Source organism: Schistocerca piceifrons, chromosome 7 (genome assembly GCF_021461385.2).
Source record: "Schistocerca piceifrons isolate TAMUIC-IGC-003096 chromosome 7, iqSchPice1.1, whole genome shotgun sequence".
Taxonomy (NCBI): domain Eukaryota; kingdom Metazoa; phylum Arthropoda; class Insecta; order Orthoptera; family Acrididae; genus Schistocerca; species Schistocerca piceifrons.
Window position 1 is genome coordinate 275,695,276 of NC_060144.1, and position 25,326 is coordinate 275,720,601.

Here is a 25,326-nt window from a genome sequence, read left to right on the forward strand (position 1 = left end):
ACAAAAAACTGCAATAATCAGGCCATTCGATCTGTTTGAGTTTTATTTATGGCATATGGACTAAAAAATGTGGCCCAGACTTGGCACAGATTTATTGACAGCCTCCTATTTAATATGTCCTTCTGCTTTTATCTGGAGTGTCTTAACATATGGATGTGAACCATGGACTCTGGGAAAGGCAGAGAAAAAGAGACTGGAAGCAATGGAAATGTGGATATGGAGAAGAATGACTAAAACAAGCTGGGTAGATAGAAAAAGTAATGAACGCTGCTAAATTATATAGGAAGAAGAAAATAAAAAAAATGATAGGGCACATAATGAGACACCAGTTCCTAAAGAATGTATTTGAAGGAAAAGTTTTAGGAAAAAAACCAAGAGGCAGGCCAAGAGCAACATATTTTAATAACATCAAAGAAGATATGGGGATAAAATCGTATGAAGAATTGAAGAGGGGTGACAATGGAGAGTGGGTCATGGCTAAATTGACAAGGCATAGCCTTTAGTTTATGATGATCTGCTATGCTTACCTAGGTGACGTGATAATTTTCTTGCAGCCTCCCAATGAACATGAGATTTATTTACACACTGTGTTAGACAAGTTAGCAGCACATGGCATAATCAATACCATTATATGCCAACTTCAGCAATCACATGTTACCTTCATTGGATATTTGGTTGACACTTCAGGGATATACCCCATGCTGGAGAAAAATCGGAACAAATCTGCCTCCTCCTCCCCCCTCCCCCCACCCTCCCCTCCCTCAGACAACCACAAACTACAACACTACAACATTTACTCAGAGTCATCAGTTATCAGGTTTTACAGGCATCATCTCCCCTCCCACACACTGCTGAAACTCTCTTGCTTCTGACCTAGCCACTGCATGGCAATAACACCACCAATGAACAACACCTGATGTGTATGCTTGAAAGATTAAATCTAATCTCACAAAGGCTGTCATCCTTGCCCTTCTGTTGTGGGATGTGTACCTTGTGATCACTGCAGATGCCAGCGATCATGCAATTGATGTGGTTCTGCAAGAATAGATCACCAGTGCAACAAAACACTGCATTTCTTCTCTCAAAAGCAAACCGATACTCAGAAGAAATGGCTGACTCTTGATAGTGAGCTCCTGGCCATCTACAAGGCAGTCCACTATTTCCAGGATGACACTGAAGGATGCCCTCTAATCATTTACATTGACCACAAGCCTCTCACAGATGCGATCAGAAACCCTTGTGTTAACACCACACCAAGTCATGCTTCCCACTATGACCTGGTTTTCGAATTTACCAGTGACATCAGACATGTCTGTGTTTGGAAAATACAGTCATGGACTACCTGTTTCATTTACTGGTCACATCTACTCAGCTGGACTTTGATCTACTCACTGATCCTCAGGTCACAGATCCTGACCTACAACAACTACTCGCTAGAAAAAACACTGGGATACAACTACAACAGCACACACTGCCTGGACCCATCAAACCTGTTTGGTGTGATGTGACATGTTTGACTTGTTGCACAATCTTGCACATCTTGATGTATGTCCCACCCTCAAATTAGTCATGAAACTCTTCATCTGTCCCAGTGTTAGGCATGATTGCACTGCATGAACCAGGGCCTGCATCCCTTGTCAATTTCTCAACAGGCAAAACTTGGACTTTACACTCAACCCCCCCCCCCCCCCCCCCCCCCCCCGCCACACCCTCATCCAAAAGGGGGATTTTCAACACATTCACATTTATTTAGTCAGGCCACTCCCTGAGTCACAGGGATAATTGATTGTACAACACATTGGGTTGAGGCCAACCTGTTACCGAACATTCCAACTGACACAGTTGCCAAGGCCTTTGTTTGCATCTGGATTGACAGGTTCAGCTGTCCTACATTGCTGATGACAGACAAAGGCTGAAAATTTGAGTCTCTCTTGTTCAACGAACTGCACCAACTTTTTGGGTGCCATTATTTTCCCCACAACTGCTTATCCCACCCTGTCAAATGACCTAATGAACTGATGGCACCACATGCTCAGGGCACCATTAATCTGCCACTCACAGTCGTGGACCAATGCCCCACATGGGTACTTCTAGGAATTAGGATTGCTTTTAAAGAAGATTTGAATGCCTTGCTTGCTGAGGTCTATATGGTCAGCTGCTCCATTTGTCACTCAAGGTGTAGACACACTGGATGATAAGTATTTGGAACTAGTGCAACATGCAAATGAGCATGTATGCAACATTTGTGTACCATTGCCTACCCATCATGCAAAGCCTACATTTGTTCATAAGAACTTAAATACCTGCTCTCTTGCTATGCTGTGCACAGGTGCCATCAAGCTGGCTTTGCACTCCCACTACAGTGGCCAACACCACTTAGTCAAGCAGGACACCTACACATTTGACATTATCATCTTAGGAAAGACCATTGCAGTGCCCTTAAACAGACTGAGGCCTGCATGGACTTGAGCTGACTCCTTGCATGCGTGCCCTGCATAGGCAACTCCACAGCAGACAGACAATTACTACAGGTACAACTAAATATGACTGACTTTCTGCCAGAAGATACTGATGTCACCATTCATGGCTCACTGTTAGTCATCTCTGCCCCAGTATAGTCTCCAGGTCAATCAAACATGCCACACCCCTGCCCTCCTTCATCGATACGGTAGGTTTAACATCTCGCTTCATGACGGATGGAGCCCTCATCATCACCAACCCTGTATATGCTGCTCTCACAGCTGATGCTGAGGATGATGCGGCCTCTACTACCACAATGCCAGCTTTTGTCATCATGCCGGGTATGATGCCTACTCCTCCATTGTGATGATGATGTCACACCTCCTGCTGCCTTACGAGTCACAGACCATCAAATCATCTACACTGCACTGCTGTCCCCTTCTCCTCAGCCTTCAGTAGCTCCTCTCACTTTGTGCTTTGGCTATGCACTGCACCCACCAGTACAACTTGTCAATTATGACATTTCAGCAATTTACGGCTCCACCACACTGACATTCCACTGGTGCACATAGCTTTCTACCACATACTCTGCATTATGGTGGGGGGCGTCTCTGGGGAGGTAGCTCTGTGGAGTTGCCCAGAACAATCTCACTGCCCTGAGGTAGCTCAACTAACCTCTATGGACCTGCACTTAGTTCGCTCTGATCAATGATTGTGACAACATACTCTGTACCCTGTAGGGCAATAAAATATATTAGTATGAAATGGTAGACCTGTTAGTTGTTATTATATGTAACTACTATCTTAAGTACCATACTTCCAACACCTCAAGCCTTCAAGGGGGCCATGTATTATAACTTTTAATTCCATCCTATTTTGTATGTGTGAAATGTTTGTGAAATAACTCTGTAAATTATTCACCTCTGCTCTTACTTTAAATTTACACATTTATGTGACTGTACCAACACCTGAAACAACATACCTAATCACTGGACTATTTTGTTCATATTTTATTTTTGCGCTTAGGACTTTTGTTATTACCTTGTGAGTTTTGTCTTTCACTGTCTGGCTCCCATTAAAGCTGTGCTCATTGTAAAGATTGTTATGTACATGGTAATTAGATTTTCTTAATATCATAGGAAGTTAAATTTATTCTGCCTTTTATTTCTAACAAATGCCATGCCATTTTTATACAGTTTTTAATTTGTATGATGTGTTTGCAGTGATTGCAGCTGGAACAGAGGCATTGATGGCACCATGTTAGTGGACATTAATGACAAACACTTTTTATATTCAGTCAATACTTTTAATTGCATCTTATGCTATACATCCCTGAGATACGTGGACCAGTCATTTTATTTGTATCTTGCAGGATTTTCATCTGAGCTATGCAAAGAATGATTCGATCATTTGTCTGCTAACAATGATGTCATCATGCGGGCTACACCAGTTGGGCACAGGTCCCATAAAAATATAAAAGTTTCTGATGGTGGTTAATTTCCCTTATATGTTGCATTCTCAGCTGCGCGTCAAACTTGTTATGAATCGTTGACTGTATTACTGTGCTGAGCCACACATATTGCAGACAACAATACACGCAACCACCATCTCATGACACATATCCTTTTTTTCTGAATTTATATTAAATAATTGAAATTACTGTTTTTAACCTATTTAAGGGTACCAAAATGTCAGTATGTATCAATAATTATTAACAGGTACTTGAAGAATAAACCAAAAAGATCTGCTACATTATTGAATAAGAAACAAATTAAAGCAGTGATACGAATGAGACTGAATTCCTGTAAAATTGCTGTGACAGAAGTGGTGACATATTCCACCAAATTTAATGATAATTTCCTAAGAGTGACTGTAAACATTGGAGCTAAACAACAATAGATGGACTGATGTTCATACTTCATATACCACTGTCAGGCCCTATGGAGGTTAATCCACCCACTTTCTCAGACAGAAATCCAGTGTTACTACAGGTATGTGTACAAAATAACAGCAGTAATAGCTAATAAATTAAGCATATGTTCTGGATGTTATAGACTTACTTCTAAATACTTAACTAAGAAACTATGTGATATCTCTCATAACTATGACACAGTTCACAGATGAATTGTTGGACATTAGCGCCAATGGGCACAATTTTTTGCCAGGTGACCACATTGCCTTCATCAAATGCGCTGACAAACTGTTCGTCAGTGATCCTGTCGATGGCAATGTGATCACTTGCCGAAATATTGTGCCTGTTGGTCACTGACTATTTCATCAAGAATAATATTGGTAGAAGTTGAAGAATCACATATACACAACAGAATAAAACATAAATCACTACCTGTTAATAAATACAGTATTAACAAATAACACATGTTACTTTTACAATAGACGGAACGGTCATAGTTTTTTTCTTGCTATATGCCACTTGCTATTCTCATGAACAGAAGGTGAAAATGTACTACCTGTTACAGCTAGAGATTCCCTCAGCTGAGAAACAGAAGAAAATTCTGGAGAAAATAGTTCAACTATAGAACTGAATAGAAATGTTACCTGGAATCTTACAGTAAAAGACGCAGAAGAAAAAGGAGAGAGGAATATTAACAATGTTGGTTTGAATCCATTCCATTGATTTGATGTACATGAAGTTTTTGATAAATAATGTTACCCTAAATTTTCTCTTGGCATTGAACTCCTGCAGTCGCTTCACTGTGCTGATTAGATGCTTGTAACCACCAGATTCGCCTTGCACCCAAGGATGATTAAGTGCTTCTTCTGCTGAGAGACGACTCGATGGATCCACATGAAGAAGCTGCAACATATATTGTGACATCAGTATGTGTTTTAATCATAATTGTTGAGTCATGTTTATATTTCATGTTCTTCTGAAATGTTTCTTTCAGACCAGTGTAACCCAGTTTCATCATTATTTTTTAAACTGAAGACACCAAGTATGCTGAGACACATTTACATCATGAACAACTTAGAACAGATTTTTACTAAGTATGTTAGAAATTTTTGTTTTACTTGATGGTTGTTGTTGTTATGGGTGTAGCAGGAAAAGCATTTCTGAAAAGGAGAAATTTGTTAACATCAAATATAAATTTAATTATTAGCAAATCTTTTATGAAAATATTTGCCTGGAGCATAGCCTTGTGTGGAAGTGAAACATAAAAGGTAAAGAATTCAGAGAAGAAGAGAATAGTACCTTTTAAAACATGGTGTTACAGAAAACTCAGCTGCTCTTCACTCTACTCTATCTTGCACAAGCCTCTTCATGTTTCAAGAACTACTTCAAAATACAACACTTTGAAACTCATTACTGTACTCATCCATTGGTCTCTCTCTTCAGGTTTTACTCCTCATACTTTCCTCCAGTATGAAATTGATGATTCCTTCATGCTTCAGGATGTGTCCTATTAACCAGTCCCTTCTTTTAGTCAAGTTATGCAATTAATTTCTTTTTTCCCCATTTGATTCAGTACCTCCTCATTAGTAATCAATCTACAGACATAATCTTTAGTATTCTTCTGTAACACCATGTTTCAAAAGATTCATCTGAACTGAACTGTTTATCATTCATGTTTCATTCAGTACAAGGCTACACTCTAGACAAATACTTTCATATAAGTTAAATTTATATTTGATGTTCACAGACTTCTCTTTACAGAAACGCTTTTCCTGCTACAGCCAGTCCACATTTCATATTCTCTCTATTTCAGATATGGTCAGTTACTTTGCTGCCCAAAGTGCAGAACTCATTAAAAATTTTTAATGTCTCATTTAATAATCTAATTCCTACAGTATCATCTGATTTAACTCAAATGCATTCCATTATCCTTGTTTTACTTTCATTGATGTTCATCTTATAACCTCTTCCACACCTGACTGTCAAACTCTGACAGACTATATTTATAGATGTAAATCTGTTCCAGACCTTCACTGTCACCCCAGTCTTAAATGATCTATCAGACATTCATGGAGAGCACCTCCCTCTATGTGACGATAGACCTCTCAAGAGAACAACATCCTCCTGGAAATCAATCAGACTTATGAATAAGGAGTCTCTGGAAATTTTTAACCATAAACTGCAGCATGAAGATTGGAGTTTAGTAAACAGGGCAGGTAATGTTGATGCTTAGTTTAACATATTCATAAATGAATTCTTATCACATTTTGAAGAAGTTTTTCATAAAAAGTTTGTTAGGAACAATATTTCCTTGTCCTTAAAGAAGCCATAGGTCACAAGTGGGATTAGACAGTCATGTAAATCAAAGGGGTAACTTTATATTGCAGCTAGAGTGTCCAAGGACACAGAAATAGCTAGCTACTTTAAAATTTATTGGAAGATCCTAAAGAAAGTGGTTCCAATATCAGAAGCACAGCATTATGAAAAAGAAATTGATAACTCTAATAATAAAATGAAGACTATTTCACATTAAGCTATCAGGGAGACTGGAAGGAATAAAAAAAAGACCTGTAGACAGCTCCAGAATCACACACAAAGGGAATCTTGTACAAAATCCCGAAATCATAGCTGATAACTTCAATAAGCTCTTCCTGTCAGTGTCTGAATTAGTCAAATGCATATAGTAACTGAAATTGAAAGAACAGTTGCCTCCATAGAAAATAAAAACTCCTGTGGAGTAGACAATATTTGTAGCAAGTTGTTAAAACAGTGTTGTGCTTCTCTAAATGATACACTGCATCACATCTTCAATGCCTCTTTGCAATAAGGAATTATTTCTGAAAGACTTAAGTATGCTCTGGTCAAGCCTCTGTTCAAGAAAAATGATGCTACGAATTTCAGGGCAGTATCTCTCTGGACTGTTTTTTTTTTTTTTGAAGATACTTGAAAAAATTATGTATTCTAAAATTTTAGGACACCTGCATAAATTCAGTATTCATAGCAAAAATCAGTTTGGTTTCCAAAAAGGTCTCTTAACAGAATAAGCAATCAGTTTCCTTTAATTTACATCTATGGTCACAAAATTTTGTTAACAGATTACTGGTTTTGGTCTTTAATGACCAGCATCAGATCTTCAGCATTTTTGCTGCAGATCTGATGATGGTCATTAAAGACCAAAACCAATAATCTATTAACAAAAGTTTGTGACCATAGATGTAAATTACAGGAAACTTATTACATATACGGGTCACTGTTTTTCATGACAGTGTTGCAGCTTGTGAAAGAATAAGCAATCTATGCTCTTATAAATATGGTTTTGGAATCTCTAAATGAGAAAATGGTGACAACAAGCTTACTTTGTCATTTATGTAAAGTCTTTAACACTTTGAACTACCAAATACTGTTATTGAAGGCAGACCATTTATGAATACATGGTGTAGCAAATATCTCAGTATAGTCACACCTGAAAGACAGGAAACAGAAAGTAGTCGAACAATGGAAAATCCAGAATAGAATGTACCAATATTAGAGAAGGAAAGTTGCTACTTGCCATATAGCAGAGGTGCTGAGTCACAGATAGTCACAACAAAAAGAATCTCACAATTATAGCTTTCAGGCATTAAGGCATTTGTCAACAATGGACACACATACACATACACACTCACACAAATGCATCTCACACACATGACTGTAGTCTCAGGCAACTGAAACCACACTCAGAAAGTAGTCTTAGATAGATTAAACAATTTGTGTGGTGGCATGGCTTCATCAGAATAGAGAGGCATTAACTGTGGATTGCCACAAGGATCTATTATTGGTCCTTTACTATTCCTGATATTTATAAATGATTTACCTCATTCTACAATGATATAATGTAATTCTACCATCTTTGCACATGACACTAACATAATGGTTAATGGTTGTAAATGTAAAATGTTCAAGACTCTGTTAATTATAATCTTATATATTTAATCAAACAGTTTCCTGCTAATGATCTTTCACTAAACTTTAGTAAGACTAACTTCATTCAGTTCATTTCCAACTGCCAAAATTGAGGAAGAAATAACTGTTAAAATATGACACACAGGTAACAGAAAGAGTTGAAGTAACAAAGTTTCTGAGAGTTAAGACTGACTGTAGAGTAAACTGGTCTCATCATATTTTAGATATTTACAAGATTATCAATTTTTACTCTGTGAATGATCTCTGACCATGGAAGCTTAAGCACTGCGAAAGCAACATACTATGGTTACTTCCATTCATTGATGTCATATGGAATCATTTTCTCGGAAAATCAACCCCTAGCACAGAAAATATTCATTGCTCATAAGCCTTTTGTAAGAGTGACATGTTGCAGAAGCCTATTATGGAAACTTTCAGTTATTACAACTACATCTCAATACATATATTCACTTACATGTTTCATCAGTAAAAACACTGATTTATGCCATTGTAGCTGTGAATACCACCAGTACAATTCAATGGGGAAGCATGATTTTCACAATGAATGTAAAAATTTGAAAGAAGTGCAATATTCTGGTATAAATACATGTAATGCTCTTCCTCAAGAAATTAAATGGGAGATAGGCAACAAAACTACATTTAAAGAGCTTCTGAGGTGATTTTTTTTAGCCATGTCATTTCACAGTTTGGAAGAATTTTTAAAACACAGTGAAAAACTGCCTTAAAACCTCAAAAAACCTGTAACAAATTTATGGAAAGGAAAGTTGCTATTCACCATACAGCAGAGATGCTGAGTCACAGATAGACATAACAAAAAGGCTGTCACAAATAAAGCTTTCAGTTATTAAGGCCTTCATCAACAATAGACCCCCCCCCCCCCCCCCCCCGCACACACACACACACACCCCTCACACATACGACTGCAGTCTCAGGCAACTGAAACCACACTGCAAGCAGCAGCATCTGTGCATGATGGGAGTGACAACTAGGTGGGAGTAAGGAGGAGGCTGGGGGGGGGGGGGGGGGGGGCTCATGTGGTGGGGGAGGGGACAGTGAAGTGCTGCAGGTTAGATTTTGGGCAGGGTGGAGGTGGGGAGGGGGGGGGGGGGCAGTAGTGGGAAAAGAGAGAAGTAAAAAGACTGGGTGTGATGGTGGAATGACAACTGTTTAGTGCTGGAATGGGAACAGGGAAGGGGTTGGATATATGAGGACAGTGTCTAACAATGGTTGAAGCCAGGAGGGTTATGAGAACATATGATGTATTGCAGGGAAGTTCCCACCTGCGCAATTCAAAAAAGCTTCTGTCAGTGGGAAGGATCCATATGGCACTGGCTGTGAAGCAGTCATAGAAATGAAGGATGTCATGTTTGGCAGTGTGTGCAGCAACAGGGTGGAATCACTGAACAATAAACAACATTGCAAGACATTTCGCGCACGGTCTGTCAGTGAACAATGTCATGTTTGGTGCCAAAAGGTGGCCTAACAGCAGGCACCAGCACATATAATTTCAGTGCTCTGTAACATCATTGGATGATATTTCCAGACATAGTTTCCTATCCTCAGTTTGTTCCTCATGACATCCTCTACAGTAACTTGAAGTTTGTTGGTACTTTTTGTAACACCCTGTATCTTGCTTCCACCTTTCAGCTTTCCCTTCTTTGCTTAATAATTTTCCGTCTGAGCTCTCTATATTGATACAACTGTTTCCTTTTTCCCAGAGGTTTGCCATTTTGCAGTTCCTATCAGTCACAGTTTTTAGAGATCTGTATTTCATTTTGCCTACTTTATAAACTGCAGTTTCATATTTTTTCCTTTCATCTATTATGTTCAACATTTTTGCATTGTCAAATGATTTCTACTGGGCTTTGTCATTTTGCCTTTTTGGTCCTCTGCTGTCTCTACTATTTCATCTCTCAGGTTTACACCTTTGTCTTCTATTGTGTTCCTTACACATACAATCAATTATTGCCTAAATAACATTGTTGAAACTCTCAACAACCTCCAGTTCTTTCAACTTGCCCAGGTCCTACCTTCTTAATTTACTATTTTTCTGCTATTTCTTCAGTTTTAATATGCAATTCATATTCAAAGAATTATCATCAGAATCTACATCTGCCACTGGAAATGTTTTGTAGTTTTAAATCTGGTTTTGGAATCTTTGTCTTATCATTACGTTAATCATTTTAGAGCCTTCTTGTATCTCTACATCTCTTCCACATATGCAACTTGTTTTTAATGCTTTTTTACCAAGTATTAATGTTGGTTAAATAGTAGTCTTTACTGTATTGTTGAATATCTAGAAAATCAAATTTCTTACCCAATATCTGCTAGCAACCTGTTAAAGGTTTTTACACTAGATATAAAACTCCAGTCTAAATTCTAAACTAGCACACAGAATCTGTGTGGAAATTATGTTTACTTCCAGCTTTGTGGAGCCGGCTGTTGTGGCCGAGCGGTTCTAGGCGCTTCAGTCTGGAACCGCGTGACCGCTACGGTCGCAGGTTCGAATCCTGCCTCGGACATGAATGTGTGTGATGTCCTTAGGTTAGTTAGGTTTAAGTAGTTCTAAGTTCTAGGGGACTGATGACCTCAGATGTTAAGTCCTATAGTGCTCAGAGCCATTTGAACCAGCTTTGTGGTTGCAAATTTCACAGTTCATCCAAAATTATGTCTTATCCTGCCACCTGGAATTCATGGAAGTATCTTACTAACAGAAAATAAAGGAGCATAGGCTGCAACTGAGAGATGAAGGAAGGACTTATTTGCAGGGAATTCATTTTAGTCAATAACAGTGTATAAACTGTGATGGTATATAAGTTCTTAAACATCAAGTTCGCATTCCCCATACTGTGAATCTTGTCTTGGTGAGGTGACTTGTGTTCCTTAATGATATAGTTAGCCATCTTGTAGGTGCAACTACAACAGAGGGATATCTGTGGAATGGCCAGACAAAACAAAGGTTCTTAAAGGGGAGCAGCAGCCTTTTGAGTATTTACAGAGACAATAGTCTGGATAATTAACTGATATGGTCTTGTAACACTAGTCAATATGGAGTTCCTCTGTTGGTACTGCAAACAGCTGAAAGCAAGGGGAAACAATAGCCATAAATTTTCCTGATGGCATGCAGCTCTACTGTATGGTAAATGATGATGACATCCTCCTAGATAGAAACCTGTGGGGTAAAAACAATATTATGAAATGGATAGATTGCTACTCACCATGAAGATGACCCATTAAGTTTCAGACAAACACAACAAAATACTGATACACATTGTACTCTTAGCCAAAGCCTTCTTCCAAAAAGAAAAGAAAACACACACATTCATACAGGCAAGCGTACCTCATGCATACATGCTTGTGTGAGGTATGCTTGCTTGTGGGTGTGTGTGTGTGTGTGTGTGTGTGTGTGTGTGTGTGTGTGTGTATGGTATTTTTTTTTCTTTCATGAAGAAGGCTTTGGCTGAAAGCTCACAGCTCCATGCTATTCATCACTCCAATCATTATAGATCATGATGTTATCACAGTGACAACGATTAATAAAGTTAATAAATCCCTCAAGAAGGCTAGGGGAGTTTTTATGCTGGGAAGAGCAGTTAAAGTATTGTTGAAATCATACTTAGACAATGAATGGAGATCATTTAATTCCAGTATGTTGGAAACAGAGTAACCCACCAGGGTAGCCGAGAGTGTTAATGCACTGCTTCCTGGACTCAGATAGGCATGCTGGCAGCTTTCCAAAGCTGTTTCACAGAGGAAGACTGCACTGTAGTTCCTTCTCTAGATTGTCACACAGATGACAAAATGGTAGATATCGAAATAGATTACAGAGGGATAGAAAAACAATTAAAATCACTCAAAAGAGGAAAGGTCACTGGACCTGATGGGATACCAGTTCGATTTTATACAGAGTATGTGAAGGAACTTGCTCCCTTTTGTGTAGTGGTGTACAGTAGGTCTCTAGAAGAGTGTAGCATTCCAAAAGGTTGGAAAAGGGCTCAGGTCATCCCCATTTTCAAGAAGGGACGTTGAACAGATGTGCAGAACTATAGACCTATATCTCTAACATCAATCAGTTGTAGAGGTTTTGGGACATGTATTATGTTTGAGTATAATGACTTTTCTGAAGACTGGAAATCTACTCTGTAGGAATCAGTTTGGGTTTCAAAAAAGACGATCGTGTGAAACCCAGCTCATGCTATTCGTCCATGAGACTCAGAGGGCCAAAGACACGGGTTCCCAGGTTGATGCCATGTTTCTTGACTTCCGCAAGGCATTTGATACAGTTCCCCACAGTCATTTAATGAACAAGGTAAGAGCATTGGACACACACCAGTTGTGTGATTAGATTGAAGAGTTCCTAGATAATTGAATGCAGCATGCCATTCTCAATGGAGAGAAGTCTTCTGAAGTAAGAGTGATTTCAGGTGTGCCACATAGGAGTGTCGTATGACCATTGTTTGCCCAGTGCTTGAATATTGCTTACCAGTGTGGGCTCAGTACCAGATAGGGTTGACAGAAGAGATAGATGTCCACTGACTGTTGTCAGTAGCGAGCCAGTGGGTGTGTTGGACCTTCCATTGAGCTACGGACCCCCTTGAAGATGTCTCCCGCAGTCGGAGACGAAAAGTTGGGAATCGACACAGAATTCGTCAACCGACCATGGCATAATAGCCCAGATAATTATAATGGACATGATATTTCTGGCCGTGAAAGTCTACATTTTGGTAGAAGAGATGGAGCAGCACGCTTCATTACAGGATCATTTAGTAATCACAAAAGCATTACAGAGATGATAGGTAAACTCCAGTGGAAGACTCTGCAAGACAGACACTCAGTAGCTTGGTACGGGCTTTTGTTGAAGTTTTGAGAACATACCTTCACCGAGGACTCAAGCAGTATATTGCTCCCTCCAACGTATGTCTTTCAAAGCCACCATGAGGATAAAGTCAGAGAGGTTAGAGCCCACACAGAGGCATACCAACAATCTTTCTTTCCATGAACAATACGAGACTGGAATAGAAGGGAGAACCGATAGAGGTATTCAAGGTATCCTTGGCCCACACCGTCAGGTGGCTTGTGGAGTATTGATGTAGATGCAGAAAGTTTAAACTGACTGCAAATTGCACTCTGGAGAAGCATGTGTCAAGCAGGTGAATTAATAATGGAAAAGACTCACTGTGGTTTACTGATAAATTTCAGAAAAATGCTGTAGAGCTTAGAATCTTGCACTCTCAGTTCAAAAAATGATGTGCAAATAATGACAGGCAAAAATTAGTAGAATTTGTGTATGCACAAAATGACCACACATGAAGCATAAAACTTCCACCTTCATACCTCAGTGAAACATCTTGCTGAGAACCTCAGAAAATTCTGGTCCTATGTAAAATCACTAAGTGCATTGTAGGTTTCTATACAGTCATTCATTGACCAATCTGGTGTGCCAATACAGGACAGCAAAAGGAAAAATGAAGTTTTAAATTTTATGTTTGAAAAATCAGTCATGCAGAAGGATCTGACTGGCACACAGTTTACTGTATGGAGGACATAGAAACAGATATCCCTGGCACTGAGAAGCAATTGAAAGAGTTGAAAACAAATAAGTTGCCAGATCTGGATCAGCATCCCAATTTGGTTTTACAGAGAGTACTCTTTGGCATCGGCTCCTTACTTAGCTTGTCTTTATTGAGAACTTCTTCTCCAGTACAAAGTCCCAATGATTGGAAAAAAGTGCAGGTGACTCCTACATATGAGAAGGGTAAAGGAACAGAAGCACAAAATTACAGCTCAATGTTCTTAACAATGATTTGCTGCAGAATTAGTGAGCATATTCTAAGTTCAAATATAATAAATTTCCTTGAGACAGAAAAGTTTCTGTCCATGCATCAACAAAGATTTAGAAATTTTTTGCAGAATTCAGCTTGTCCTTTTCTCACATTATAACCTGTGAAATATGCATCAAGGGCAACATGCAGAATCAGTATTCCTAGATTCCTGGAAAGCAACTGACACTGCACCACATCGAAAAAAGTTAATGCAGATCTGACCACATGGAGTAGGTTCCCAGATAAATGAGTGGCTTGAAGACGTCTTAAGCAACAGAACACAGTATGTTGTCTTGGACAGTGAGTGTTTGTCAGAGACAAAAGTATCATAATTAGAGACCCATGGAAGTGTGATAGGACTGCTCTTGTTTTCTATTTACAAAAACAGTCTGTCTGATAGGGTGATCAGCAAGCTGTGATTGTTTGCTGATGATGCTATAATATACAGGAAAGTGTCATCATTGAGTGACTGTAGGAGGATACAGGATGACTTAGACAGAATTTCTGTTTGACAAAAGGCAGCCTGGTCTAAATGTAGAGAAATGTAAGTTAGTGTAGATGAGTAGGAAAAACAATTCTGTAATGTCTCTGTACCATATTGGGGTGTGCTGCTTGACACAGTTCTTTTCATTAAATATGTATGCATAATGTTGCAAAGTAATACAAAATGAAATGAACACATAAGGGTGGTAGTAGGGAAGGTAAATGGTTGACTTCAGCCAGAAAAGATAAGAGGAAATTGTTCTCATATGTAGGTGTATAGAGACTCAGTTTTCTCTTGCTCCATTTCTGATTCAGAAAAGAGAAGATTGGTAATGCTACATAGTACTGTCCATTATGATGTGTGTGGTGGCTTGTAGAGTAAGCATGAAGCTATGATGGTGGTTTGGTGAAAATAAAGCTAATGCTCTTTGGAACTTACCAGCTATCTCTCAAAAGATAAAACATCTTTGCTCCTCCATTCCTACATATTATACTTTACACTGAAAATCAATGTCAGATCATTACTTCTGAAATGTGAACATTGTCATAAATTAATTGATAAATGCAGCTGAACAATAATCAAATCATTACTGAATTAGGTAAAATACTTTTTTAATATTATTGTCAGTACCTGTGTAATAAGCTCTTTGGCACTGTCAGACACTTCTTCCCATAATGGAGAAGTAAAGTTTGGGGGCTCAAACATGTAGCTGTCTCTTTCAGCTTCACTGCTATCATTCCAGTATGGTTCAAAACCACAAAGCCTGTGAAAAATAAAAACACACAATAATGGATGAAGGCATCATTTATATTTCCCACAAAAGTCTTATTGTCACTGATTACCTTATCAAAATATTACCTGCCACCAATATTATGAATTGTATTGTCTCATGTGAGACTATTTAAAAACGGTTCTGAAAATTTTTAATTTTAAAGAAATAAAACTGAAGTGCTGGTAGCAATAAGTTTATAATATACAATGTACATACACAAAACTGTAACATAAATAAAAACTGTACTCAGCTGGGTGACAAACACAAACTACACCTTTTTGTGAAAAAAGCCCCAGATTAAGTTAACACTGAAATATAATGAGATGAACATAGAAGTGTACTTAAGATAATGTTAGTGACTAAGACTGGATAGAGAGGGTATTCATGTAGAACTACTTGGAGCATTAGACCAAGCTCAGATAATGAAGAGGCCTCAAAGAAAGTGACAATCTGTAAATTACTACCAGAATGTCTCTCTAATATTGACACAGTAACAGTTTGTCAGAGATTTTGCAATGAGCATAATGACTGGTCTCTGGGAAGCTGATTTGTCATATCATGGCATTATGTCTCATACTGGGCATTTTATTATGACAGTGATGTGTGTGTGGAATCTGTGTAGGGTCAGGGTCAAACATGACAAGTGGGAGATAGATTATGCTATTTGCTAAAATAAGCACCAGCTAAGCTCTGTCTTGTACTGAAAACCTTAATAAACAATAAGGCTTGATTCATTGTGATGGAAAGCTGCAACAGGTGTGGGCCTTTCTGAATCATCAGTGTGAATGCATCTAATGTAGGCCAGACTGGAGGCAAGCCATTGGCTTAGCTTCCACTGTCCAGGAAACACAAATGCCTCAGACTATGACAGAAATGTGGCTGAATCAGTGGTATACTGGGCTGCAAAATGAAGTGTGTTAGGATGAGTACTGTTTCAAGGTGTCCTGCTGATATCATCACATACATATTAGAAGCTAACATGGTGACCATAATCTGGTAGTCTTCAATGTTGAGCTGTATGGCAGACAAACTCCAGTTGTTGGTTACAACATGTGATCTCAACACCTACATATTCAGGAGAGTCTGAATAGTAACTTCTACATAAGGGATATTTGAGAGAATGAGGTAATATCCCTCCTTCAGACAATTCCACATGTCACATTTCAACAGGAGACTGCCCAACATCATATGGTGAGGCTTATGTAAGGCTTTTGTAAATAACAATAAGTACTGCTCCTTCTCTGACCAACATGTACACCTGACTGCCCATTACACATTTATGTGATATTGTTGGTTAACAATTTGTGCATCAGTATCCTTCAACAGCCTCTGTTGATGCTTTCACCTGAAGGGACATTCATTACGAAGATTTCTGAATCTCTTTCATTCCATGATTAGAAGCTCTGATTGCAGCACACAGTGGCCTAATAACACTTCTTCTCAGACATTACACTCAATAAATTCAAAGAAAAACAAAACAATTTCCACACTGGCTGCTCAGTTGAAATGCATACAATACTTTATTCAGTGCTACTAGCCAGTTTACACCTTAGTTCATTGTGAAGCACAGTTATAACATAATAGTGACAAATTTCATTTCATTTTCAGTGACAAATGTATTAATAATTTACTATTATTAAATTGCTATTAATTATTTGTGCTTATTCATGCTAAAATTAAGATAATAAAAGTAGGAAGAAAGTCAATACTTAAAATTACAAAACTCTCTCCCATTTTCACTCACACCTAACAAGGCATACCCAGGCATGAAAAGAGTAAACTGTGCAGTGTTGTCAATATTAAAATGTGCAATTAAAATCCCAACTAAAACATAGGATAAAGGTTCAAAAAATATCAGGAATGTGTCTGGCTGATAACTTACCAAAAAAATTTAAAAAATGGGATGAACTAGTGACAATGGTAATGCATTAAAACTTACTTTCTAACAGTTTAGGGAGCAAGTCAGACATATCACAAAATCTTAAAAGTTGTATCACATTTTTCTCATTGTTAACTAAAACATAAAACAGATCAGGTCATATGCTAATCTTTGCCCTCATGTCTGAATATAAAATATGTTCCGTTAAAATGTGGAATACTGTAATCTGTACAACACAGGAACCATACAGCAGAAGGCCCTTTCACCATAGCAGGAAGCCATGTGTCATCAGACAGTATCCTGTCTGAAGATGAATGAGAAGGACTTCATGTCATCTCAGGGACCAGAAGGCGGCACCCCATTACTGACTAGTAGTTGGTTTTCCTAACCACAACTTATTGTTTGTCCCCTTTAGCCACTCTTTTTCCTACTGATGCATGACTCTTTACCTCAATAGAGCCAAAACTAGTTTTGGGGTTTGTAACCCATCATCAGGGGCATATTATGTACCTCTATAGCAGCAACACACATGCCACTTAATGTGATGGAATCTGAAATCCATCCTGTCACATAGTATACAAGCTGTCTTGTATTTTACTGATATCAGCCTGTGTACTACATAATAGGACAGATTTTGGATCCTATCATGTTAAGGGATATGCATGTCACTGCTTTAGAGATACATAGTATCTACTGATGATCAGTTATAAACCTGAAAATTGGTTTTACCAAATAAACATTTATAGTGCAACTCATGGTGTATAGATGATGTCCCTTAATAAATACCTGAAAACTGTGAAGCACCAAGCATTCAGGATTTTTACATGTGTATAGCTTGTAGGGAGACAGTACAATGACCTAACTGATGGCATTGACAGCCACATCTGTAGTAATAGTAGTAGTAGCAGTCTACCGTATCTTCCTTCGCCGTCGGCGTTGTCGTGGTTACCGTGAGACACCGTTATACCAAGAGGAAAGGCGCGTCGATCTTAGAGGATGAGATATGATGACCTTAAGCCATAGACAACACACAACGGTCACGGTAGCACCTGATTCCAGAATAGCTGCAGTAGTTAAGATCTACGAACTATCCCCTGTTGACCAGGTCCCCAAAACTTAACTCGTAACGAGATCCCTTCAAAGCAAATTGTCATATGATCGTCTATAAAGGCTTCGTACAACGAGAGTACATGTTACGGTTTATGGAATAATAACAGATACGACCAAACTGTCTTGTCTCTTCTGCTTTATTTAACATAACTTCGTTCACAGTTTCATTTTGCATTCACCACTCATTCACCGAAACCCTTTGATGAACAGTTTTGGTTGCATAACACCAACAGTCAATGATAATGATACAGCTTTTCTCCTTTTTATAAATTGAAGCCCACTCTCCGTGATATAATAAAAAAAACCGGTCTCAATACTGCGTGCCTCGTGAGACGCGAATAGACTTATCCTGGAATTGACCGCCCTGTAGGTGTACTCAATTTAATGACCACACTACACTGTCCGCTATTTCGCGTAACTGAATGTCCATTTGTTAGTCTGATTATACACTGTAGCTATTTAAAATTCACTCCTATATTTTTCACAACGCACAAATAGCACTTCGTTACGGGTTTTCTTTTTTTTTTTCTAAGAGTAAACGGAAAAAAAAGACGCCGTATCATTGGCTTAGTCGATATAAAGCAAAGCACCTTAATATGCCCAATTTTACCTCTTCTTATAGGATCGGCTACCTTAATCATTAATTTATTACATATTATTTCCAATAACGCTAAACAGGTATCGCCGTTATATTTTAATTATATTCAAAAGCATGTTACTACTATTATGACCGACCAAATCATAACAAATCGCGCGGCGTGCATTTTTAACGATAACTTTACGCTATTCAAGTTCCATTACAGCTGTCTTGACTCGTAATGTTACAGCAGTAGTAGTAGTAATAGCAGTAGTACTTGCAGTTCAAACAACAGTAGCATGAGAAGGGTAGATTGCTACTCACCACATACAGGAGATGTTGAGTTGCAAACAGGCAAAATGAAAAGACAGCTATATATTCAAGCTTTTGGCCAAAATGAATTCTTCAGGGATATTTCTGAAGAAGGTCTTTTGGCTGAAAGCTTAAATGCTTAGCAGTCATTCATTGTGCCTGTCTGTGACTCAGTGCCTCATTTGTGTGGTGAGTATCAATATGTCATTTTCATAACATTGTCATTATTCCATCTGGGCTTTTCATTGTTTGGTAGTAACTCTATTCATCCATGGATTACATTTACAAGGAGACTGAAAATGTCATGGTATTAAAATTTAAGAACAACTAAAATAGCATTCATGGATAACCTTAATCAGGTTGGGTGGGTGAAGACTGGAACATCCACACTCTTGAATATACAGCTAGCATGTTTAAAACAGTGCTATCTCATTCGGTTTATCTGCAGTGTACAATACTGTTTTATAAAGAAATTGCCGGCCGGTGTGGCCGTGCGGTTAAAGGCGCTTCAGTCTGGAACCGCGTGACCGCTACAGTCGCAGGTTCGAATCCTGCCTCGGGCATGGATGTGTGTGATGTCCTTAGGTTAGTTAGGTTTAATTAGTTCTAAGTTCTAGGTGACTGATGACCTCAGAAGTTAAGTCGCATAGTGCTCAGAGCCGTTTTATAAAGAAATTATTTAATAATGTGAAAGACTAGTACTAAATTTTTCATTCATTTCTCACTCTTAATCACTGTGAACAAAATACGCACATTGTTTCACAATGTAACACTACACATCATATCGGCTTACCTCAGGACCATAGTGATGAAGTTTGATTTTCCTGTTTATGTTCTGGAATTTCACAGTTTACAAGCCTCAAAATTGATCCAGCATTTATCTATAAGTGAGATATTGAACTCAGAGAGTGGATGAATATTAGTATTGTACATTCCATGGCTTTGTGAGTAACGTTTTCTTTTAGTAATATCTTTAATCATCTTGGTTGATTTATTTTGCAGTTTTATTCATCAGTAGAAGTTGTAACACAGAAAACAATTCCATAGCTAACAAATGAGTGTATACACGAACAGTTTTAACTATAAGACACTGGCTGTGCCACACAGATGATAGGACTCTATGGGTGTAACATGTTGTTGACATATTGTTTGCAAGTATCTTGGTGTGCTCACATTACTTCAGCAAAAAATCGGTATTCATTCCTAGAAATTATGTGTCTCTTACACAGTGTATAGAGGTATCATTTGCATTTAATTTAACAGTCATTTTCCCTCTAGAATGTTAACTTCATGGCATCTGTTTTCTTTATACTGTCTCACTTTGCAGCATACTGACCAACTATAAACTTCCTCCAAGAATTCATTTGATTTCTTTTCAAGGAGTTATCCTGTTTTTTAGTGACTGATATTTTTATCATCAGCACACTGAATTTTTCCCTTGACTAACACCACTGGAAAAGTCATTCATGTATAGGAGGAACAATATTATCCTAATATGTTATTCTGTGGAATTCCTGTATAAATAAATGTTGTCTGTTGTATGTTTAGCCCTTTTTGAGGTTTGTATTATCTTTAGTCTTTGTACACTGCCTCCTAGATATGATCAGAATCAGTATTTAGCTACAGTCTCACCTTCAGTGTCCGCAAGATCACATAAAACTCTGCAACATGTGAGATTTATTAAGTAAGTAATGGAGCACTTTTTTTTTCAGCTAATTTCAGTTGAAAATATGTATAATTTGATGTGTGACTTTGTGGAGTTTTCCTGCTTCAGCCTCTGTAGTTTCATGAAGTTGTGATAGGTGGGAGCACTATCCCCAGCCTTCAAAACGGTGTCTCTGGTAGAGGTGCATTTCAAGCAAAGAGCTGTCATTGAATTTCTTTTGGCAGAAAATTAGAGGATCACAGATATTTGTAGGCACTTGTAGAATCTCTACAGAGCCCTTGCCGTGAACAAAAGCATGGTGAGTCATTGGCCAAGGCATCTGTCATCACAGCAACAAGTTCACACAAACCTGTCTGATCTCCCATGTGCCTGCCAGCTGCAAACAATGGTGACTCCTGCATTTTTGGAGCATGAGGATACGTTCATGTCGTATGCAAAAAAGGCAAATGAACTTCTCCATCTCTGTGACAGTACAAGGCCTGAAACAAGTATTCACACCCACGAATAGCTCACAAAACTTCATTAGACTGTTTTTCCTCATCCGCCCTACAGCCCAGATCTTGCACCTTTTGACTTCCACATGTTTGGCCCAGTGAAGGATGCCCTCCATATGAAGCAGTTTGTTGACAATGAGGAGTTTATTGATGCAGCAAGACATTGGCTCAAACCCTGCCCAGCGGAGTGATACCATGCACCACAGGCTATCCCAGTCAGGTGGCAAAGGCCAGAGCACTGAACAGAAATTATGTAGAAAAATAGGGTTTTGTAGCCAAAAGAATGGGAAATAATATTGTGTATTGGAACCCTGAATAAACCAACCTGCTTTCAGAAAAAAGTGGTGCATTACTTACTGAATACTCTTTGTATATAGTAAATTCATTTGGAAAATGAATCTTTATGATGTATTCAAGGAAAACGACTAAATAGCCACATGAGTCTCCCCTACAGACCAATTTGTCACTACAGCTACATAGTTGTTGTGTTTACATAAACTTTTATTAAGCTTTGAATTAAAAACACATGCAAGAGTACCAACTGTCCTGTATCTTACTAAGTTTAAAACTATTCTGGCATCTTTAGTCACCAAGGTGACAATCGGCTCCATTCCTGGGTCAGGGTTCTTATTTGACCCACATTAAGTGTTGCAATGCTATGCATTGTACAGATTCAAAAAGGCTATGTTGTTCTTGAAGTAGTTGTGAAAACTGCTTTCATGGAATGCTGAGAAACAGTTTGATGAGCTGGTGAATCTGGAACAGCAGAGAAATCTTAAGACTTGTTCACCATAAGGAGCTGTCACTGGATGGCAAGTGGTAACTCCTCAGCCTCATCATGGAGGCTGCATATAGGGCTGGTCTTATAAGCACCTGTGGCCAGACTAATATTCTCATGGAGGATAGCATCAACAATCTTGAGGTAACTAGGTCTTGCTGATCCATAAAGCATACCTCCATAAGTGCATCCAGGGCCATACAAAACCTTTACAAACTGGAGCAGATGTGCCATGTTTACTCCCCAGGACCTGCGACTAAAGACGACAATTTTGAATGAAATATGAGGCCCAGAAACCTCAGATTAAAAAAAAATTAAATTAGTGTCCTTCATTTGCAGGCCTGATACATTGAAATGACAACAAGAATGGTTAAAATCCACACAAACACACTAAACTGTAGAAAATATGAAATCAGTATGAGCCAAGTCACCTATTCTTACAACCTTCAAGTTGCAATTGGTGAGTTGCTGTTACTGGGTTGATAGAGGAAAGAAAGAATGCAAAGTCATCCACAAATAAAGAACACCCCACTGAGTTCCATACCATATAGGTTATACCATTAATAGTAACTGAGAACAGAGGTGCACTTAAACTACTGTGTTGAGGCACGCTATTCTCCTGATAAAATCTGTCAGACAGAGCTTCGACAATTTGGCATCTAAAAAACCACTGTGATAGGAAAAACTGTATGAGTACAGGCAATCTTGCAAAGAAGCCCCATTGATGGAGCTGTATGAGAATATTTGTGCATCCAAGTATTTCATAAAACTTGTCTATATCAAAAAATATGCCCACTAGGTGCAGTCTCCACAGGAAAGACTGTGATATAGCCATCTGCAGCAATGTCAAGTTGTCAACAATGGATCAATACCTCCTGTCATTAAACTGAGAATGCCAAAAAAGTTCCATGGTCTCAAGGGCGTAAACAAGGTGCAGTTTACCATGTGCTACAGGATCTTTACTACACAGTTAGTTAAGGCAACACTTTGATAACTTTTGGGACCAGACTCCTATGTATCAGTCCTGTAGGGATCATAAACACAATGTTAGACTAATTAAAGTGCACACAGATGCTTTTAAGCAGTTGTTCTTCCTGTGCTCTGTAATTGAATGGCATGGAAAAAAGCTTTAATAAGTGGTCTAATGGGAGGCACCCTTTTCCATGTACTTCACAGTTGTTTGTAAGGTACAAGAATAGATATAGAAGGAACGAATCATCATAAATTGTCATCCTCCTCCTCATCATCATCACCATGATCTACTCTTCACTCTAGTGAGGCAGATATGGTTGAGTGAGCCCATCCCGGAGTGTTCTATCCATCCAGTCATTGATTTCAATGTGATTAGTATTGTACAGCTCATGCAGTGTATTTGGATATCTGTTTCCCTCATATACCTCAAGTTCTTTCTTTAGGACTTTTGCCTGGTACACTCTTTCAAAATATTTTTAAAGTGTGGTCTCTGGAGACAATCGAAAAGTTCTGTCCCACAGCAACTGGAGAAGGTGTGAAGAAAGAGACTGTCCATAAAGTGACAGCTGAAGGGAGTCTCCTGAAGCATTATTAATACAGTAGGTCAGCTTTCAAAACTTAAAATCAGCCAGTGAATGGAAAACTTCTGACAACAACTTGAGGCAGGTGCAAATAATGTCTTACTGTCTGAAGCAAAACACACTGCCATAACAAGAAGCAGAAAATTTTGTGGGATTGGTCTTTAAACATCCTACAACTATCAAAATAAATTCAAGCACCTTATTTGCCAAATGAAAAGGGGAATATTCTCACCATGGGAACTACAAGGCAAAGTGCTGAACAACTAAACTTTGCCTTGATTATAGACTTTGTTGATCTGGAAATCACACAAAGCATACAGTGCAGCTAAATTCATATTCCAAAAAGACACAGATGCTAACAGAATTGACAAATAAAAGTGCAAAATACTCAGTAAATTAGTTCTTGAAGCATATAAAGGCAAATGACCTACATGATGTACATAATCACACCAAGGCTCCAGATGTCAGAAGGCGGTCCAAATCCTTTATTCAGCAGCACTTCTGGAGCTGAAAAATACAAGATTTTTATTATTTTGTATATATACTCTGTACATATATAAACCATTAAACGGCACTTAAGAAACCCTCGATGTCGGTCTTAAAATTATACTGCCTTAGAGTATTGAGTGAAAGTCTATAGTAACTGCACTATTAGTCATAAATTTCTCTCTCTCTCTCTCTCTCTGTATGTGTGTGTGTGTGTGTGTGTGTGTGTGTGTGTGTGTGTGTGTGTGTGTGTGTGTGTGTGTCCATGCTCTGCAGAAAACTGCAAGGTTGAAAGTTGAGATCTAATGGTCTTGTCATGAGTCTGTACACAGCTCATTTCTTTCTCTACTCTGTGAATGGTTAATTTTCATGTTTTGTATCATAATCAAGATTTTCTATTACAGTGACTGAACTGTAATTGTTCATACACAGTTAGTGTTGAAAATGAAAAGATTACTGGAATTACAACTGAAGGCATTCTAAAATGTAATATGAATATAGAGTTGTTGTCTACTAAATGACTAAAATCACAATAGTGATAAACATAGTAAATAAACAGTGAAAGGATGTCTGTCTGAAAGCAAGATGATTCTGAGATGATGTAAATGAAAGTAAATACATATAGTATTAGGATTAGCACCCAAAAAGTCTAGCTGATGCCACTTTGTCTCTCTTAACATAATAACAGCACATAATTTGTACATATACAAGGTGTCCAAAAGTTTTAGCATAAAATGATATGGATGGTAGAGGATCCTAAGCTTAGTATTTCGATATAAAGCAGTAATGGAGGACAGTGAATATTCTAGGGAGTATTAAGACCTGAATGAGCAATATATGCAAAGCTTGTGTTTATAAGCTACTGAAGAAATCTCGTTTCATGTAACTGCTCCAATTCTTATAGGGAATTAGCAACTTTTAGCTCAACAATTAAGAAGATAATGAACAGGCTTAATTTAAAGTTATTTGTTCACTGCCTTGTAATACATTGCTCCAGCCAAAATGCAGCCCCACTGTGACTGCTGTGCTTGAACATGGGATGAGTTGCTTGATGTTCA

At 38.3% G+C, this 25,326-nt stretch overlaps 1 protein-coding gene across 1 annotated transcript in view; it reads right to left on the reverse strand.

The window, feature by feature from the left end:
- LOC124805174 (calcium/calmodulin-dependent protein kinase type IV-like) overlaps window positions 1-25,326 on the reverse strand; it is a 588,498-nt gene that overhangs the window by 19,832 nt on the left and 543,340 nt on the right. Inside the window, exons 7-9 of the mRNA XM_047265660.1 lie at window positions 24,214-24,289; window positions 15,272-15,404; window positions 5,132-5,275 (exon numbers count right to left, since the gene is read on the reverse strand). Coding sequence (XP_047121616.1) covers window positions 5,132-5,275; window positions 15,272-15,404; window positions 24,214-24,289 — 353 coding nt within the window. The remainder of the gene's footprint in view (window positions 1-5,131; window positions 5,276-15,271; window positions 15,405-24,213; window positions 24,290-25,326) is intronic.